The 18,380-nt window shown below is 44.4% G+C and overlaps 1 protein-coding gene across 4 annotated transcripts in view; it reads right to left on the reverse strand.

The window, feature by feature from the left end:
* The window catches only part of UBR3 (ubiquitin protein ligase E3 component n-recognin 3), a 118,255-nt gene extending 105,649 nt beyond the window's left edge, over positions 1-12,606 (reverse strand). For all 4 annotated transcript variants that reach the window (XM_048484482.1, XM_048484481.1, XM_048484480.1 and 1 more), the window contains exons 1-3: positions 12,098-12,606; positions 1,939-2,078; positions 482-640 (exon numbers count right to left, since the gene is read on the reverse strand). In XM_048484482.1, coding sequence (XP_048340439.1) covers positions 482-640; positions 1,939-2,078; positions 12,098-12,531 — 733 coding nt within the window. In that variant the 5' untranslated portion in view covers positions 12,532-12,606. The remainder of the gene's footprint in view (positions 1-481; positions 641-1,938; positions 2,079-12,097) is intronic.
* Between the last annotated feature and the right edge of the window lie 5,774 nt (positions 12,607-18,380).

Below are 18,380 nucleotides of genomic sequence, written 5' to 3' on the forward strand. Positions count from 1 at the left end.
AACTACCCACTTAGGATTGCATTGTTAATTTTAATTATTCCAATGGAGGGTTTTTGTATGGCAGTCCAAAAGTGGGCCTTCTTAGTTGTGGCACCAAAATCATGGAGCTCTCTCCCCATGGAGACTCATTTATCTCTCTCAATCCCTGCCTTCTGCAAGTGGGTGAAGACTTTCCCGTTTTGTCTGATGTACACCTGACTGACCCTTGCTCTTGTTTGTTTGTGCTGGTTTTGTTTGGATATATTTTTTTAAGCTGGTTTTAATTTGATGCCAGGTGATGCTTCACTGTCTTAAAGACCCAAATTGGACAAAAAGGCAGCATAAAATGTTTTAAATGAACAAACAACTAAATAAATAAGGGTTCATACTAGGGATTACGGGGCCACAAAATCTAGAGTACAACTAGGAAAGTTTATAATTGATAAGCTTTGAAAAAGTTTATATAAGCTATATAGGAAAAGGAACAAAAACACAAACTGACCAGAGCTGAGATCTTTATAGAACTGCTGATTTGTCAAAACCTGAGTAAGGACTGAACGCATCGCTCCGCCCATTTTTGTCAGATCTTCCAGAAATGAAATGTGCGGTTCCAATATCTGAAGAACTTTCTGAAGGTCTTTTTCTGACGGTAGATCAAGAACTGTGGAGGAAAACAAAGGTTTGGGAGAAGATTATTCAGCTGGGTTTCAACTGTTTTATAAAATTTCTCATCAGTTGTTCTGCTGCTGAGTGACTGTGTCCTGCCATTCTGCTGTGCTGAGAGTGACAGCATCCTGTTGGTGCAAATCATGTCCCACCTCTGATGCCAGATGACACTTCGCTAGTGGGGCTCACCTTGCACCAAGAACGTATGCTTAGCTTAGTCAACTCAACCCCATTTGCCACAACCAAACCTAGAGACTGGTTATAATATTTGCTCCTTGTTGAATGTGAAAAAGAGGTTACTGTGATCCAATTTTTGTCTCAGCAGTTGACTTCTCCTTTATTCTTACCTTTTACATAGCCTTGTCGTCACATGGTTGGATCTAAAATCTTCACAAGTAAATAAAGGTGAGAAAGCAGGATTTGCCCCACCCCAGTAAAAGGGCCCCAAATTCTGCCATGGACCCCCCAAATTCTGCCTCCAGGAGGATTTTACCTCAGGGGAGCCTCAGGAGCAGTATGGGAGACAAAATGGAAAAATTGTTCACTCTACTAGTGAACAGAACTGCTGCTCTGAAGTGCGGTGGCACCAGTCGAATAGTACCTTTGGAGCCAACCTAATATGTTTACATTTCCATGTCACAGCCCCTCCTTGCTTGATTGTCCTGCTCATTCTGCAAAATATATGGCATACCTCAAGAAAGGAAAAAGCTCTCTACAGAATCATGCTATATATCAACTTCACATGCAGCACCACTCACTATACTCACATTACATTGTTAACATAACCACTTGCTATTCACAGATGGTTTTGTCAGAGCACTGTTGTAACAGGTGTCTAATCATCAAAATCTAACTGACAGCTAACTGACAGGTATCACCTGACACAGCCTCAATCTGGGTTTAATTGGTAAAGGACTGTAATTGGCCAGTAAACCAGTGTGCGTCTGACTTCCTACTGTGTTCCAGTATATTGCGCTACTCTGCTATAGGGGTTTTACCCCATACCTTCACAGGTTTGGGAAAACCTTGAAAGCAAAAAAGACTGGTGACCCCTAATAAAACCTACTACCTCGCTTACATTCATAACAGGGATCTCTCTTTTGAGTCTCAGCCAGTCGTGGGATTCAGAAGGTTCGCACCATTTCGGAAGAACCAGTTGTTAAAACGGTACTTGTAAACAACCAGTTGTTAAATTATTTGAATCCCACCACCAGAACTGGTTGTTAAATTATTTGAATCCCACCACTCCACCACATGACGCCACCACCACCCCACAAGTGATATTATCCATACCTGGTTCATTGTAGCCTTCCCTTAAGTACTGTATAATACAGAAAATGAACTGTGGAAGAACCAGTTCTGACATTATCAGCAGGTCTTTTGGAACAGATGGAACTTCTGAGCTTGATTTTATTCTGTGCCTTCTGCAAAACCTGTGAACCAAGTTGTACAAAATTAAACACTGAAAGACATCTCATAAATAAATTACAACAGAAAACTGCTTCCCCAACCCTCTGATGCTTCACACTACACTTCACACAAATGTAAGTTTAGAAGACTTATTTTTAGAAAAATGTGAAGGATTTTCCCATTCCAATTAGCAATTCCTTCTTACCTGCAACACACAGAAAGATACAGGGAGTGACAGAATTCCTACAATTCAAAGCTGGTTCACTTTAATACAGCTTACTGTATGATGAAAACTCTTGTATCCTAAACATCTTACAGCAAGGATATCACAAAGAATTGTTCCTTAACATTAATGTCACTCACATACTTTGGATCTGAAGACAGTTAAAAGAAGAAGAGTTTGGAATTATATCCCCCCTTTCTCTCCTGTAAGGAGACTCAAAGGGGCTCACAATTTCCTTCCCCCCCCCACCCCCAACAAACACCCTGTGCGGTGGGTGAGGCTGAGAGAGCTCCGAAGAACTGGGACTAGCCCAAAGTCACCCAGGTGGCATGTGTTGGAGTGCACAAGCTAATCTGATTCCCCAGATAAGCCTCCACAGCTCAAGTGGAAGCAGGGAATCAAACCTGATTCTCCAGATTAGAGTGTGCCTGCTCTTAGCCACTACACCACAACAGAATATTACACATTTGCAGAGTTGATTTAATCCTGTTCTCTTTTCTCAGTTTGCTTGATCAACAACACAACTTCTGTTCATTATATCCACATTACCGTTAGTTGAATCTCAACAGAATTTTATTTGTCAGCAGGTTTAAATCATTTTAATTAACATTTGGTTTTAGAGAAGCAGGACAAAGGAGTGATTAGAATGCTGGACTAGGAGTAGGAAGATCTGGGTACAAATCCTACCTCTACCACAGAGCTAACTTTGAATCAGTCATTCTTACCCCAAACTATCTCATATGGTTGTTGTGAGGATATAATAGTGAAGGGAAAAAACATGCATACCATCCTGAACAACGTGATGGAAGGAAAGGAAAAAGAAGAGAAGAAGAAGAATTTGGATTTATATCCCCCCTTTCTCTCCTGCAGGAGACTCAAAGGGGCTTACAATCTCCTTGCCCTTCCCCCCTCACAACAAACACCCTGTGAGGTAGGTGGGGCTGACAGAGCTCCGAGAAGCTGTGACTAGCCCAAGGTCACCCAGCTGGCGTGTGTGGGAGTGCACAGGCTAATCTGAATTCCCCAGATAAGCCTCCACAGCTCAGGCGGCAGAGCTGGGAATCAAACCCGGTTCCTCCAGATTAGATACACGAGCTCTTAACCTCCTACGCCACTGCTGCTCTCATGGGACAGATGGGACAGACAACGTTTTAAATCCTTCAAGAAACTGAACCGTTATCATGATATAGCTACAATATGCCAGTTGCGCTTTAGATATTCATACTTTCCTTGTATAATGTCACTTCTTCAATACAACTTCACCCCAGTGTCAAACATAGGTTGTTCACACATTGTGATACGCTGCCTCTCATGGTTAAGTCATAATAAAATGGACCACTACCTTGCAACACACATCTGGGTATCAGCGACTATAACATCTATGCCACCTGGAAGCTGAAAATGATACAAGGAACTAGTGCTTCACTTGCACTTAATGGAGAACTGTTTGAACAGAACAGCTGGAAACATCCCCATTGCCCATATACTAAAAGACTAGGTGCTGGGGCTGTATTCCTGTGCTCACTTATATGGGAGAAAGTTATTTCTGATTGAAGTTGATTTTTGCAGAGCAGAAAAAGAAAAGAGGTTAGGCATGCTCATAGTCCCAGTTTCCTGTTTGAAAAGCAGGCTGGCGCAGTGGTCAACAGCATCTTCCCTAACTGCATCAGGTTCACCAAATCTTGCTTTTCTTAGATTCTTTTCTGTCTAAATTGCATTGTTTGTGTTTCTTGCAACTGCACTGAGTCTCTAGGAAAGACTCCATCAGGCTTTCAAGGCAAGAGACTATGGCCCCTTCCGCACATGCAGAATAAGGCACTTTCAATATACTTTTACAATTGTTTGCAAGTGGATTTTGCTATTCCGCACAGTCAAATCCAGCTGCAAAGTGCATTGAAAGTGGATTGAAAGTTATTCTGCATGTGCGGATGGGGCCTAGCAGAGCTGGTTTGCCATTGCCTGCCTCTGCCTAATGGTCCTGGAATTCCTTGGTGGTATCCTGCCCAACTACTAACCAGGGTTCAACATGCATATCTTCCAAGATCTGATGAAACCAGGCTAGTCCTGATCATTCACCGTCAGGGCTCAAAATGCATATAAGCACCTATTTCGTAAACAAACTATTGAGATAACCTGTGCCTTTTGATCTTCCGTTGCCTTGACAGCACCACATCACTAAAGGTTCACAGTCAAGAACTCCCTGGATTGCATAACAGATTTTCCCACCACCTTCTCTATTCACCCTCTACCTCCAAGCATGAGAGCAAATGCATTTTTCCCTGCTCTTGTGAACTACAGGAGTTTAGTGCTTTCTTAAAGTTAAAGGACTGCTTTTGTACTGCTGCGAATAGAGCCTGTCCATACTCTACAGCACTATTCATTTATTAAAAGAAACCGTAATACTTATTTTTCAAAATCACTGAACAAGATTATAATGCACACAAATATAAATGAAAAGCATTAAACACTAACGTAAAGTCAGCTGTAAATTTATACTTGTAACTATAAGCCTAGATCTATTTTTTTCCAAGTACAGAACCTAATTCAATACTGTCAGGATGCCTAGTAGTTGGGGCTTTTGGGGCATGCTTGGCTTTCCTGTGTTATACTGGAGTTGGGGGTTGGGAATGTTCTGCTTTGGTTTGGCACCGCCAGGTGCTGGCCAAGGCCAAGATGTTATCTTGTTGTCTGCATTTCTTCTCTCTTCTCATCACTGGTTGTAACGTTTGTTCCCATGATGGGGGGGAGGATGGTTCATATTACTGTTCATTGTGCAGGAAAAGACCATTCTGGCTTTTCCAAGCTGTCCTCTGGATGAATAAATCTCTGTTCTATACATGGAGTTTGTTTCAGTTCTTGGGGATCTGACAAATACATACCTAAATAATAGTTGTGTTTACCTTAATAGCAAACATGCATTAAAAAGCTGCATGCATCCATCTACTATGAAATTTCTCCCAACGTTTGACTCTAACTGGGGTGTCAGTTAAAAGGAAGGGTTCCTTCTTTCTCTTCAGCACCAAACCAAAGATGATTGCAAGAAGCAACCACTAAAACAACTTTGAGCTTCTACTGTTTCAGTTATGCTACAGACAAAATCATCAGCATCAAGGGCTAGGGTAGGATCATCAAAACAATTCTCAACTCAAAGCTGGAAAAGGGGGTGGGGGGAATGAAATGGCACCGGCAAAGTAAACCCTCCACAACTGAGCTCAGCAAGCAAATATGTACTAACAGCCATGAATCTGATCTTTGAAAGGTGTACTGAAAACAACCCAATGAACTGGCAGAAGAAATAGGAGGATGTTTTAGAAGAAATTCTGGAAGCAATCAAGAGTTGATAATTGCAGGAAACAGGGTATAAATGCAGACTGCAGGGATGCTGTCAAGAGTGATATAGCCAAGCAGAAAATTACTCTGGCTTGCCTGAGCAAAAGTTTCAAGGAGTCTTATCTTTCTCATAGCTGTCAAAAGTCTACTAAGCTGCAGGGCGGGCGGGGGGGGGGGGGGGGGGCAGCTGTTTGCTATGACGAAAAGTTTAATATCCCAAACAGATAAAGGATTACCTTGACTAATAAACGCTTCACTGACCATCAGTCAAACTGGGGAGGAGCAGAACATGGGGGGGGGGGGAAGATACATCAGAAAAAGGAGAAAGAGAAATGAGTGGAACAGTAAAGGTCCAGAAATATGGCGCAAAAGAAAAGTTGCAAAGGCACCAAATTGTAAACTGAAATGTTCTCAGATAATATTTGAATACGGTACCTCATTCCCCACCATTTCCCTTCACCCCCCCCCAATAAATAAATAAATAAATAAATAAACAAATAAATAAATAAATAAATAAATCGGGAAAATAAATAGGTGCGGTTTATCTTTTTCACCAGCTCTGAACACACTATGCATAGATTGACTTGTCTGGACAGCTCGCTAGATTAAGGGGATGTTCAGAATCCACGGATAAGGAATTTTGAGATACGGAGAGCATTAAGCCATGTGAGCCCTCATGGGCAACAGAGGAGTGGTATAATCCAGAACCAAGGTTAAGAACTCATCTGCTAGATATGATTTCCACTACCACCACCACCCCAATCAGATGCAAATGTTGATACACAAACCCAGCAATACCAGCATAAACTTTTACCAGATTTCTTTCTACAATGTGATAAGTGCTGGTGCACTGGACTGTATTGGACGAGTTTGGGTGGCTTAATTTTTTTCATGACCCTGCAGTCAAAATATATTACTGCTTCCAGCACAGGAGACCACACGGCAAACCTAAAAACACAATATGATGTTGCCATGGCTGCATTAAAAGAGTGGCCTTTGCTCTTCCCCTCTGTCATTGCCAATGGTCAGAGGGACAAAATAACACACAGGAGAGAGAGAAAAAATCCGACCACCACCTCTGAAAGCTCATGACAATTTTAGGAGATTAGAAAAAAGATATGGTAAGCTAGAGAAACTGAGTTACATTATTTTCCCCATCCAATGTATTACATAGGATTTCAGTTTAATTATAGGTTTGCCCACTCAGCTATTAGACAGCATAAGTGCATGAAAATAAAAAATGACTACGTTCTACAGTTGTCTCTGCCTCTTCCCTCTGACATTCATGCTAACAATGGTCAGCAGCCATCACAGCAAACAGGCTACACTCCAGAGCTGTTTACAAACTGGCATACCTCCAGAGTTCACACATCAATCCTTACTAAAATGGGGTCAGAAGATAGGCTGACTCCTGCTAAAACATGTTTTCGCTAGAACATGACCCCCCTTCCGTAATTCAGGAGCACTTGTTCTTCTGTCCTGCCAATAAAGTACTACTGCAGAGCTGGAATTACGCTCTCAGAGGGCTACATCTGTCTGTTATGCCAGCAACAGCAGGCATCTCGCTCTCCAAAATGCTTCCAAAATCCCCTGCGCACATTATACGCCTTCCAATGGGGAACGACGTACACTGCGTCATCTCTCCTCTGTGTTCTGTTCCATTCCACATAACTCTCTGCATTTGTTTTCTCACAATCATCTGTTTAAAACAACCAAGCATGGAGGTTCTTAACCGTTATTGCCCCTCTGCCCACCAAACACAGGAGAGCATCATAAACTGTACCCCAACCGACAAGCAAAAATTTAGGACATAAAAGCAGAACTCCAGATGAAAGAAAGAAAGAAAGAAAGAAAGAAAGAAAGAAAGAAAGAAAGAAAGAAAGAAAGAAAGAAAGAAAGAAAGAAAGAAAGAAAGAAAGAAAGAAAGAAAGAAAGAAAGAAAGAAAGAAAGAAAGAAAGAAAGAAAGAAAGAAAGAAAGAAAGAAAGAAAGAAAGAAAGAAAGAAAGAAAGAAAGAAAGAAAGAGGCTTACAAACTCCTTTCCCTTCCCCCCTCACAACAAACACCTTGTGAGGTAGGTGGGGCTGAGAGAGTTCAGGTGACTAGCCCAAGGTCACCCAGCTGGCATCTGTTGGAGTGTACAAGCTAATCTGAATTCCCCAGATAAGCCTCCACCGCTCAAGCGGCAGATCGGGGAATCAAACTCGGTTCTCCAGATTATAGTACACCTGCTCTTAACCACTACACCACTGCTGCTCCTTTATATAAATAAAGCAACTTTATATGTTTATTTACAATATGTATATAGCACTCACATCTTAGGCAAACATTAAATGAGATGACTACATAAAAGCCATCAACACTTCAACTTTCTTGTTTATTATCTGCCACTTCTTCAAGAGCTGTGGTTCTCAACCTTCCTAATGTCGCGACCCTTTAATTCCTCATGTTGTGGTGACACCCAACCCTAACATTTATCCATTTTACAGATGGAGAACACTGATGCAGAAAGTCTTAGGCGACCCCTTTGAGTCATTCAACCCCCCAAGGGGTCACGACCCACAGGTTGAGAACCGCTGTTCAAGAGCCTAGGAGAGAATCTATCATGACTTGGATGGCCCAGACTAGCCCAAGCATGTCAGATCTCAGAAGCTTAAGCAGGGTTGGCCCTGGATAGTACTTGGATGGGAGACCACCAAGGAAATCGAGAGTTGCAGAGGCAAAGGCAAACCACCTCTGTCTCTTGCCTTGAAATTCCAACTGGATCACTATAAGTGATCTGCAACTTGTTGGTACTTTCCACTACTACCAGGGGAGAAACGTCGGCGCTGGGAAACAAATCTCACAGTGGTTTCTGACTGTCAGGGAAAAAGTAGGAGAACAGGTAATTCCTAATACCTCAAACATCTGTTTACCCCCAAAAGTTCTGAATGTCCCCCAAGTTCTGTAGAATGCCCCCGCCTTGGGTGAGAGGGGGGATTTGGCCCTGCTCCAATTATCCAGCCCAACATTTGTGGAATGTAGAAGAAGAGGTGGTTTTTATACTCCGCTTTTTCTCTACTGAAATAAGTCTCAAAGCAGTTGATATTCCCTTCCTTTCCTCACAACAGGCACCTTGTGAGGTAGGTGGGGCTGAGAGAGTTTTGAGGTTGCCCAGCAGGCTTTATGTTGGAGGACTGGGGAATCAAACCCAGTTCCCCAGATTAGAGTTCATCACTCTTAACTGCTAGTATATAATGTGTATGAGCAGGAATGTTTGCTCCTGGTCTTACCTTGGCTGGTTACAAGGGCAAAAGAGCATAAGAATGTGTCATATGACTGTATATTGGAAACCTACGTTAAATATTTCCTTTTGTTCTACATGGAGGTAATTGAAATAACTGTATGTGAGAGTTTTAGCAGTATACGTTGGTTTCTGAACCCAAGAACCTGGGTGGAAGAACAATATTTGTCATTGACTTCAAACAGTTCAAATGTGTGTTTAAGAAAAATGGAGTATTTGAAGTAGGTTTTAGAAAAGAATTGTGTTGGTTGGTTGAAAGGTCTTGGACAAGAAATACAGGAGATTGGATTGAACAGGCATTCTCACGTCTCCTTCACAACAAGCAGGCCGCTAGGAAACTGGGAGAGCCCAAGTGACCTGAGCCTAAGATTTCCTTGACTTTAAGAACTAGGAATAAGCTCCTGAAGCAGATTCTATGTTTGCTCACAGTGTCTCTCCTTCCCACACCGCACAAGTAACATAAGAACTCGAAAAGTACATGAGAAGGGAGGGACCATCGACAGGGATGCTACCAATTCCAGCACTGCCAGACCCTCAATTTGGGGCAACACTGATGTGGGAAGTAACAGTATCATCGTCCTCTCACACAACCTCAAACTCTTGTATTGCTGGAGCAACACTGGGAGAAGATACAGTTAGTGGCTCTGATCCACTAAGACAAGGTAGGAATGGGCCTTTAAGATGGGATCTATCAAAACCACAGCATCCAGAAACCAGTAGGAGAACCTTTTACTCTCCCAGGCATACTCCCAGCTAACTTGTGGCAACCTCATAGGGCTTTCAAAGCAAGAGACATTCAGAGGTGGTTGGTTGTTGCCTGAATGCAGGTCACAACCCTGGTTTTCCTTGGAGGTCTCCCAGGGCTTAGCTTCTGAGATCTGATAAGATCAGAGTGGTTTGGGGCTCTCCAGGGTGGACAGACTATTATAGACATCAAAGTCACCATTCTAAAAAAAAATTCAAGGAGAATATACTGTGTGAAAGTGCTGAATTAGATTCATCAATCAACTAAGCATTTCATCTCATCCTGGCTTAAACAGAGAAGTTGGATTTCCTTACTACCATCGCCAATGAATCTAAAGGACTCAACATGCTTTAATATGTTCTTAACGTGTTTTACTGGACTATATAACTCTTGCACCAGTACATGTTAATTTTTACTTAAACTTATCCCTTCACTTGTCTGTTCAAACCTCTGACCTTCTTCATCATTGCTTGTCCTTGCTAATTCGGCTTCAAACACACAGAATTCACACAGAAGTTTTATGAGGAGATTCAAACCTCATCTCTCCCCCTCCCCTCACTCCTAAATCTACACTTGAAAGATTCACGGCAGAAATCATTCTCTGCCTTAATTCCTCATCTTCAACCCACTTCTGGTAAGCTTCTTAAGTAGGATTCCCAGTACGATTTCCTTTTACATGTCTGAAGAAGTGAGCTGTAACTCTCACAAGCTCATATTGAAATAAATCGTTAGTCTTTAAGGCGTCACTGGATGTTTGTTTTATTTTGCAACAGTAGACCAACTGGGCTACTACCCCTTTGCAATCTATCTCGCAGAGACAGGGAGATTCCTCATTCAAATGATGGCCAAAGCTCACTGTTCGCTAGTTATCTTCTGGCATACAAGGCCAGGCCACCTTCTGGGTACTCTGGGCAGAATTCCAGACAGTTTCACAGTATCTTGGGCATTAGCATCTTCCTGGGCAATTATGCACACATGCACACAGATATACACTGTCCTCCTCTCTGCCATACCTGGCATACCCTATTGGTGTGATTATTTTACCCATACACACCGAAATAATTAAATACTGACACAAAACAAGAAAGAAAATCAAGTTTTAATTCACTCTTTTAGAAACGTTCACATTTCTACTTTAGGCCACACACAGGACAAGAATCGCTGGCCTGCAGAAGGTGAAACTTAAAGCATTCAAGAGAAAAAACAGATAAGTGCAAGAACTGATTGCAAATTCCTACAGTTTATCACTTAGTCTGTGCCTACATGACCTACAAGATCTACCAGACAAATACACACCCACACAGCAGAAGCTAGAAGAGTGGTATTATATGAGTAATGCGGTTTTGCAGGCACAAATTAATCATTTAATCATCCGCTTCTCCTAACCATGATTTCTTACATAAAGCCAGCACATTCTAACATGGACTGAGAGCATCTGTAAACACGGTGAATTTGGATTCTGCACTGGTGTGGAATTAAAATATATCAATCCTATGTAAATTCTGCACGGCCACCCATGGTTTTCCCTCTATATTTGACACACACATATATACTTTCACACACCTAATTACCTACCTTACCCAACATTAGCACATCACTTTTTATTCTTATGCAGTTTTTCTAACCCCCTCAAGATTCTTAGAAGCATGCATACACACATGCAGCATCACAATGCATATTTCCCACTTTGTGCATGAAAGATACACCCTGAAAACTATTCAGACCACCTACCCTACAACCACTCTGACACACAGCGCAATCCTATGCAGTTAACGTTTCTGTATACTGCCTTGACCCCACACGAGTGAGGAAAAGCAGCCACTATTTTAAAAATAAAACTCAGAATAGATCTGCACTGATCTCCACCACTTAAGACATACAGGATTGGATCTTCCTCCTTCTCAGAGCACCATTCCTCTGGGTGAAGTGGAGCCTAACAGAGCAATCCTAAAGAGAGTAAATAAATAAATGGGATCGAACCAAATGGGATTAGATTGGAGTAACTCTCTTTAGGATTGCACTGTATAACTCGCATCAATGCTCTCGTTTATTTCCTTTGTCTCTGTGGGTTGTTCAGAATGAAGCCTGGTCTGCAAGAAACTGATGTTCAAAACCTACAGAAACTGCACTCATGTTCAAAGCCTATAGATTCCATCCTAAATCTTCCTTCCACTTGGGACTCCTGGTTCTGGGCTCAGTCGACTGTAACTCCCCGTACTACATTATTTATCTTATGTGGGCTTGGTGCGCACTGATCATCAGTGCAATCCTTACGGGGTATACACAGCGCAAATCCACGACAGGTTCAGACTGTGCATAGGATCGGGTGCAGATGGAAGTGGTTATTCCAGAGCAGGCGGCCGGGGGCTTTTGGCACCTGTTCGGATTCACACACACACGGGAGCTCGGCTGTGGGGGAAACCACCGACTCTCCCCCCAGGTATCGCCTGCTGCAGACTCACCCGGCCTCCCGCATGACATTGCCGTCCCCGCAGTCGCAGGCGCCGCCGGCCTGGCTGCGGAACATGTTGTAGTCGTGGCCGGCGTGCTCGCCTTGGTGGAAGCACTCGGCGCAGAGGCTCATGCAGGGCGAGATGCCGCAGGTCCGGCAGCGGTAGGCCACGAAGTTGGCCGTCCACACCAGGCCGCACAGCGTGGCCGGGTCGTAGGCCCGCACCGCCTGCACGAAGCCGTCCCACGGCTCGCCGCCCGCCAGCAGGCACCGGCACCACGCCAACGCCTCCGACGACGACGACGCCTCGCCAGGCCGCAGCACCCGCTCCAGCAGCGCCCGCAGCTCCGCGCCGGCCTCGCCCTCCTCGCCGCCGCCGCCGCTGAGGGCCGCCTTCAGGCGCGCCGCCGTGGAGCGCTTCTCCCGGGCGCCGGCCCCCGCCATGATGGGGACCTGCGGCGCTTCCTCCCCTTCCCACCTCAGCCGCCACCGGCTCGCTCGCTCGTGAGGCCGCCTCTTTCCCCTCCCTTCCCCTCTCGCGATAGCCGGGAAAGCCGGCTGTCTGCCCGCCTCAGGCCGCCTACTCCGCTCGGGCCTGCACCTTCTGCTGCTGCTGCTGCCGCCGCCTCAGAGCCCAGCTGGCTCCTGCCGCGCCTCTCCCCGCCCTGACATTAGGCCGCCCGCCCCTCATCCCTCCTCCTTTTCTGTGTTTACTCTCCAGCGTGGGAACACGTCTGAGTCGACAGAGGCCTGTAATGTAAACAACACAATACAGCCCTGCAGAGAGGGCCCTGTAAACCGCACAGTCTCTATACAGCCCTGCAGAGAGGCCTGCAAACGGCCTGTTTTCACTTGGCCGTGGGAGAGGGTGGTGGCTTTGGGATGGTCACTGGCAGCTCGTGGGGTGTTCTAACTCTCAGGCACTGCCAGTGGTTCTCTTTCCCTCTCCCTTTTGTTTTTTGGTCTAACCTACCTCACAGGGTAGGTGTGAAGATAGAGGAGGACATCATGGAGCCCCTACTGGGGAGAAAAGCGAAGCATAGATGCCTAAATAAATAACTCCAGGTTCGTTGTTGTGGTCAGGTCCTCCTCAATTCCCACAGGTACAGAGAATGATTTGGACCAGGGAACATGGAGCCCCTACTGGGGAGAACAGCGAAGCTTAAATGTTTAAATAATAACTCCAGGCTCTTTGTTGTTGTGGTGTATAGGAAGTAACCCCAATGAAATGTAACTGCTTGCCAACAAAACTGGGCATATCTCACAAATCAGTACCTCTCCAGTGTAGAAAGGCTCTTGTTAAAGCATGGGTCTAACGAGGCAGGTGTATGGTTTTAAAATACTGGGCAGGCTGATGGAGGTTAGATCCATCAGTGGTCTCTAGCTATGGTGACCGAAGGGAGCTTCCATCTACAAATGCCACAAACCTCTCCGAGACAGCAGCAGGAGAATGGCTTGCGGCCCAATCCTATATGGAAGCTAAATCACATCATGGAGGCAACGCAGGGCTGTGCCAACGCGTTTGCCCCCTCTACCATCACAAGGGGCACACCTGTCAGCAAAGGAGCCGGCAATACAAAGGCCTGAAAGTTTATGTATTTATTTAGTAATTTTTTAATCCCTCACTGCTTCCCAGGAGCAGAGGCCATGCATGATATTCTCCTGGTCTTGTTCAGAAAACCATGTGAGGTGAGTTAGGCTGAACAGGGTTGCTGGCTCTGGACTGAAAAATTCCTGGAGATTTGGGAGGCAGAGCCTGGCAAAGGGAGAATCTGCAGAGCTAAAAGAACTACCTGCCAACACTGCCGTTTTCTCCAGGGGAACTGATGACTGAATATCAGGTGTAGTTCCTGAAAAGCTCTAGGCACCACCTGTAGATTGGCAACCCTAAGGCTGACCCAAAGTCACCCGTCAGTTTCATGGCACTGAAACTGAACAGGGCTTTCCCAGATCCCAGTCTTACACCCTATCCACTGTACCGTCTTGTCTTTTGTTGTTGTTAATAGTGGTTGTGTTTTACTACAGCTTCTAAGAAGAAAACTGCAGTGAAATATAATCCTCTCTAAGGCTTTCACTGGAATCACTAGGATGTTGTGGGTTTTCTGGGTTGTATGGCCATGTTCCAGTAGTATTTTCTCCTGACATTTCACCTGCATCTGTGGCTGGCATCTTCAGATAGCTCCATCAGTGGTCACTGGCCATGGGGGCTGAAGGGAGCCCCCATCAACAGAGGCAGCAAACTTCTGAATACCAGTCCTGGGAGGCAGCATCAAGGGAATTAATTGCAGCCCAGAACTATTGTGGGGGCAGAATCGTGTCGTGGAGGCGGCATGGGGATGCACTGACACATTTCCCCCCTCTGCTGACGCAAGGGGCACCCTGCCAGCAGAGTGGCAAAACCCAGACGTTCAAACAGCTGTGGAGCTGCAGTGGTATCCGATTGGATGGCGGGGCAGGGCTTTCATTGGTTTCCACCCCAGGTTTCCAAGCAGTTGGGCTACAGACCAAGGTTTTCTGGCAATTGGGGCAGGGTTGGGTTTTTCTGCCTCCCCATGCCGCTGGAAAGCCCTTTGGAGGTGGTGGGCTGAGGATTGATCTGTTGGTCTGTATGTCCTGTTTGAAGGCCTTCCAGGGCAACTGGTTGGCCACTGTATGAAACAGGTTGCTGGACTAGATGAACCAACGGTCTGATCCAGCAGGGCTCTTCTTGTACACTTACTGAGTGACCACAGCAGTACCTGTTCAATTAGCAGCCCCATCAAAGAGGCTAGGCAGTTGGTGCCACGGCTCCACTGCCCCATCGCTCTGATAGAGGCTTCCTGGCAGTGTGGCTAGGCTTGAGAAGCAAAAAAGCCTCCTGACTGCCAAAAAAAACCCCATTGGTCTTAAAAGACTCATGCCACCATTTTGGTGGTGTAAGTCTAAAGCCTCAGCCACTGGCATAACAGGGCTAATAGCCGTGAGGAAGCTGACTATCATTGGCTCCTCCCCAGACTGCCCCTACTATGGCGGTAGCAGCAGAGGCACTGGTGCGGCGTTCCATTCTTTGGGAGGAAACAATGGCCACGCACCAGCAGAATCGCCTCTCTGTTGGCACAACTGCCACAGGGAGGCCAAATCTGCCGATGTCGTGACACGCTGCTCCTACAGGTGGAGTTGCCCCCCCTTTACATGGGGCTGATAAAAAAAAAATCAAGGCTCCTGTTTCATAGAGTGCCCCTTTTCATTAGGCTTGAACTCTGTCTTTTCTATTACACATTGTTTTTTTATTTTGATACAAAGTTGCATCCAGAAAATTGCTTTGAAAACTTTAATACACTCCCAAGAAAAGATTATCGATATTAACATCATTAACACTAACATCCTTAATAATTCCAGAGGGATACCATGTTAGTCAGTAAAAATAAGCAGAAGACTGATTGGAAGTCTGACAATATTTTATAACTAGATAAGCTTTTGTGGACTGGGGTTCACTTCGTCAGTTGCATGTAGTGAAATACGTGTATCTGACAAAGGCGGCTCTACTCCATTAAAGCTTACACTGGAATAAAATCTCATTAGTTTCTAAGTGCCAGTAAATCCTTGTTAATTTTAACTTTACGCTGTGTTTTATATGCATCAATCATAACACCATGTTTGGATTTTACACTCAAAAGTGAGATAATTTATTTAGATCAGAGGTGTTCAAATTAATTTCTGATTCACAAAACCCAATCATATTATGAGGTTGACTTCAACAGAAACAAGAAGTTATCTGAAATGCCTCAGGCCAAGCATTTGGGTTTGTAGACTGCATGATTTCAGAGTGGCCTGACTCAAAAGGTTATGAAATTAAGCCCTGTTCCTGTGGTCATCCAAAAGAATTTATTTTGCCATCAAGTCACAGCTGACTTATGGCAACCCTGTAGGATTTTCAAGGCAAGAGATGTTCAGAGGTGGTTTGTCATTGCCTACCTCTCTGTCATGCCCTGGTATTCTCTCAAAGTCTCCCATTCAAATACTTGCTAGGGTTGGGGCTCAGAGTGTGTGACTGGTCCAAGGTCACCAAGCAAGTTTCCATGACAGAGTGAAGATTCAAACCTGGACTTCTCAGATCCCAGTTCAACACCTTCACCAATATACCACAACAGCTCTTTAAAAGAGTTCATGGATGTTCAAAAATAAAGCAACCTGTGGATTTAAGTACCTGCAGATCTGCCCATACTTGAGAAATAGATATATACAAGCAGGAACCCATACAGACTTGCAGGAAGCATCTCATCCTCACCTGTACACACTATTTCCTCTTTGCCTTTCATGGTTTGGACTTTGTTTCTCACTCTCTCTCACACACACACTCTCACGCACAGAGCAATAGAGAGAGAGAGCGCTTTTCTATAGGCAACATAGGAGGGATTCTGCCCACTTCCAAAAAGGGTCATTAACATAGGGCTGGTAAAGATGAAAGCCACACAGGAAGAGAAGAATGGAGCAGGATCAAACAGAAAGCCTGGTAGAGTCAACCCATTGGAAATACAACTACAAAATATGTCCTGCACATAAATGAATTCAGATAGTACCTCTTAAAATATTTGCTGAAATCTCAGCTATTAATTCTGAGACACACAGCACACTCTCCTTGCTATAACCAAATAGGAGCTGGTTCATTTATGAAGCAAGATTCCCCTGATTCTGATATTCTCTTTAAGAGCTGCTTTTTTTCCACTAGTAAAACTAGAATGGTACCTGGGCTGCAGAAAGGGAATATCATTGGCTGCTGCTGTAAACTGTTCTGACACAATTATTTTTAAAATAAACAACAAATGTGGTACATTGATTTGAGGAAGCATAGAAGAAGGAAGCCAAGACTGCCCCATAAAGCTTGCTCCCAGCCATCTGAACTACAGAAACAGCCTGGTATCTAGTACTGCCAACTCCGGTTTGGGAAATTTCTGGAGATTTGGCAGTGGATCCTTGGAAGCATGGTGTTGGGGAATGAAGCAAGCTCAGTGAAGACCTGATCCTATGGTCCATACCCTGAAGTTGCCTTTTTCTCAGGGGAAACTGATCTTTGTCGTCTGGAGATCAGTTACGGTTTCCAGGAGATTTCTAACCCTCACCTAGATGCCATCCTGGGCTGCAGGGACTGCCTTGGGCCAGATGGTCACAGGAGGAGGAGGGGATAAATATACCTCAACTGAGAATCAAAATTCCTTTGCCCAGTCCTGCACTTTACTATATCCCTGTAAAAATCCAGCTTGATTCTGAGCTTCTTAGTGTGCCTTTCTCTCATAATTTTTAATCTATCTTTTCAGACTATGAAGGCCACAAATGTAAATCATCTTTAATTAAACTGGTTCTTGTGGGTTTTCTGGGCTGTATGGCCGTGGTCTGGTGGATCTTGTTCCTAACATTTTGCCTGCATCTGTGGCTGGCATCTTCAGAGGTGTATCACAGAGAAAAGTCTGTTTCACATTGCGTCTAGTGAGAAGGGAAAGTTGTCCACACTAAACTTTTCCTTCTCACTAGACACAGTGTGAAACAGACTTTTCTCTGTGATATACCCAGTGGTGGGATTAAAATGATTTAACAACCGGTTCCGGTGGTGGGATTCAAATAATTTAACAACTGGTTGTTTACAAGCACCATTCTTACAACTGATTCTGCCGAAGTGGTGCGAACCTGCTGAATCCCACCACTAGATACACCTTTGAAGATGCAAGCCACAGATGCAGGCAAAACAAGACCCACCCAGCCACACAACCCGGAAAACCCACAAGAACCAGTTGAATCCGGCTGTGAAAGCCTTCGACGATACATTAAATTAAACTGACTTTCCAAAATGTGACTGATGACCAAGATATCTTTTACTTACAAAACCTCTTTTAAACAGTGTATTCTCTGTGCAGAAAAAAAACAAATGGTCTCAAAAACAAATTAAGACAAGATATGGATGGTGTTTGGCCAGTTACAGCTGCAACCCTATGCTAAGCGAGACATGTCTTAAAACGAGCAAACCATGGATTTTGGCGGTCCTGATACCTTCATACAATTGTTATTTTCAGGGCTGTCCTAAACATATCCGCTACTGCCAGATTTTTTTAAAGTATACTCATAAAATGCCATTGCCTTCCACTGCTAATACGGGTGTTTAGGATTGCAAGTGGAGTAATAGTGCAATCCACAATTAATAGTGCAATTTAGGTGATCGTGCTTCCTCCGACTAATCAAATACATGGACAGCTATTGATGTCTCTGGTACTTCTACAATTTCTCTCTATTTCCAGGCGAGGGAGCCAAACTGGTCTTGCTAT

This window comes from Sphaerodactylus townsendi, linkage group LG02 (genome assembly GCF_021028975.2).
Source record: "Sphaerodactylus townsendi isolate TG3544 linkage group LG02, MPM_Stown_v2.3, whole genome shotgun sequence".
Classification (NCBI taxonomy): Eukaryota; Metazoa; Chordata; class Lepidosauria; order Squamata; family Sphaerodactylidae; genus Sphaerodactylus; species Sphaerodactylus townsendi.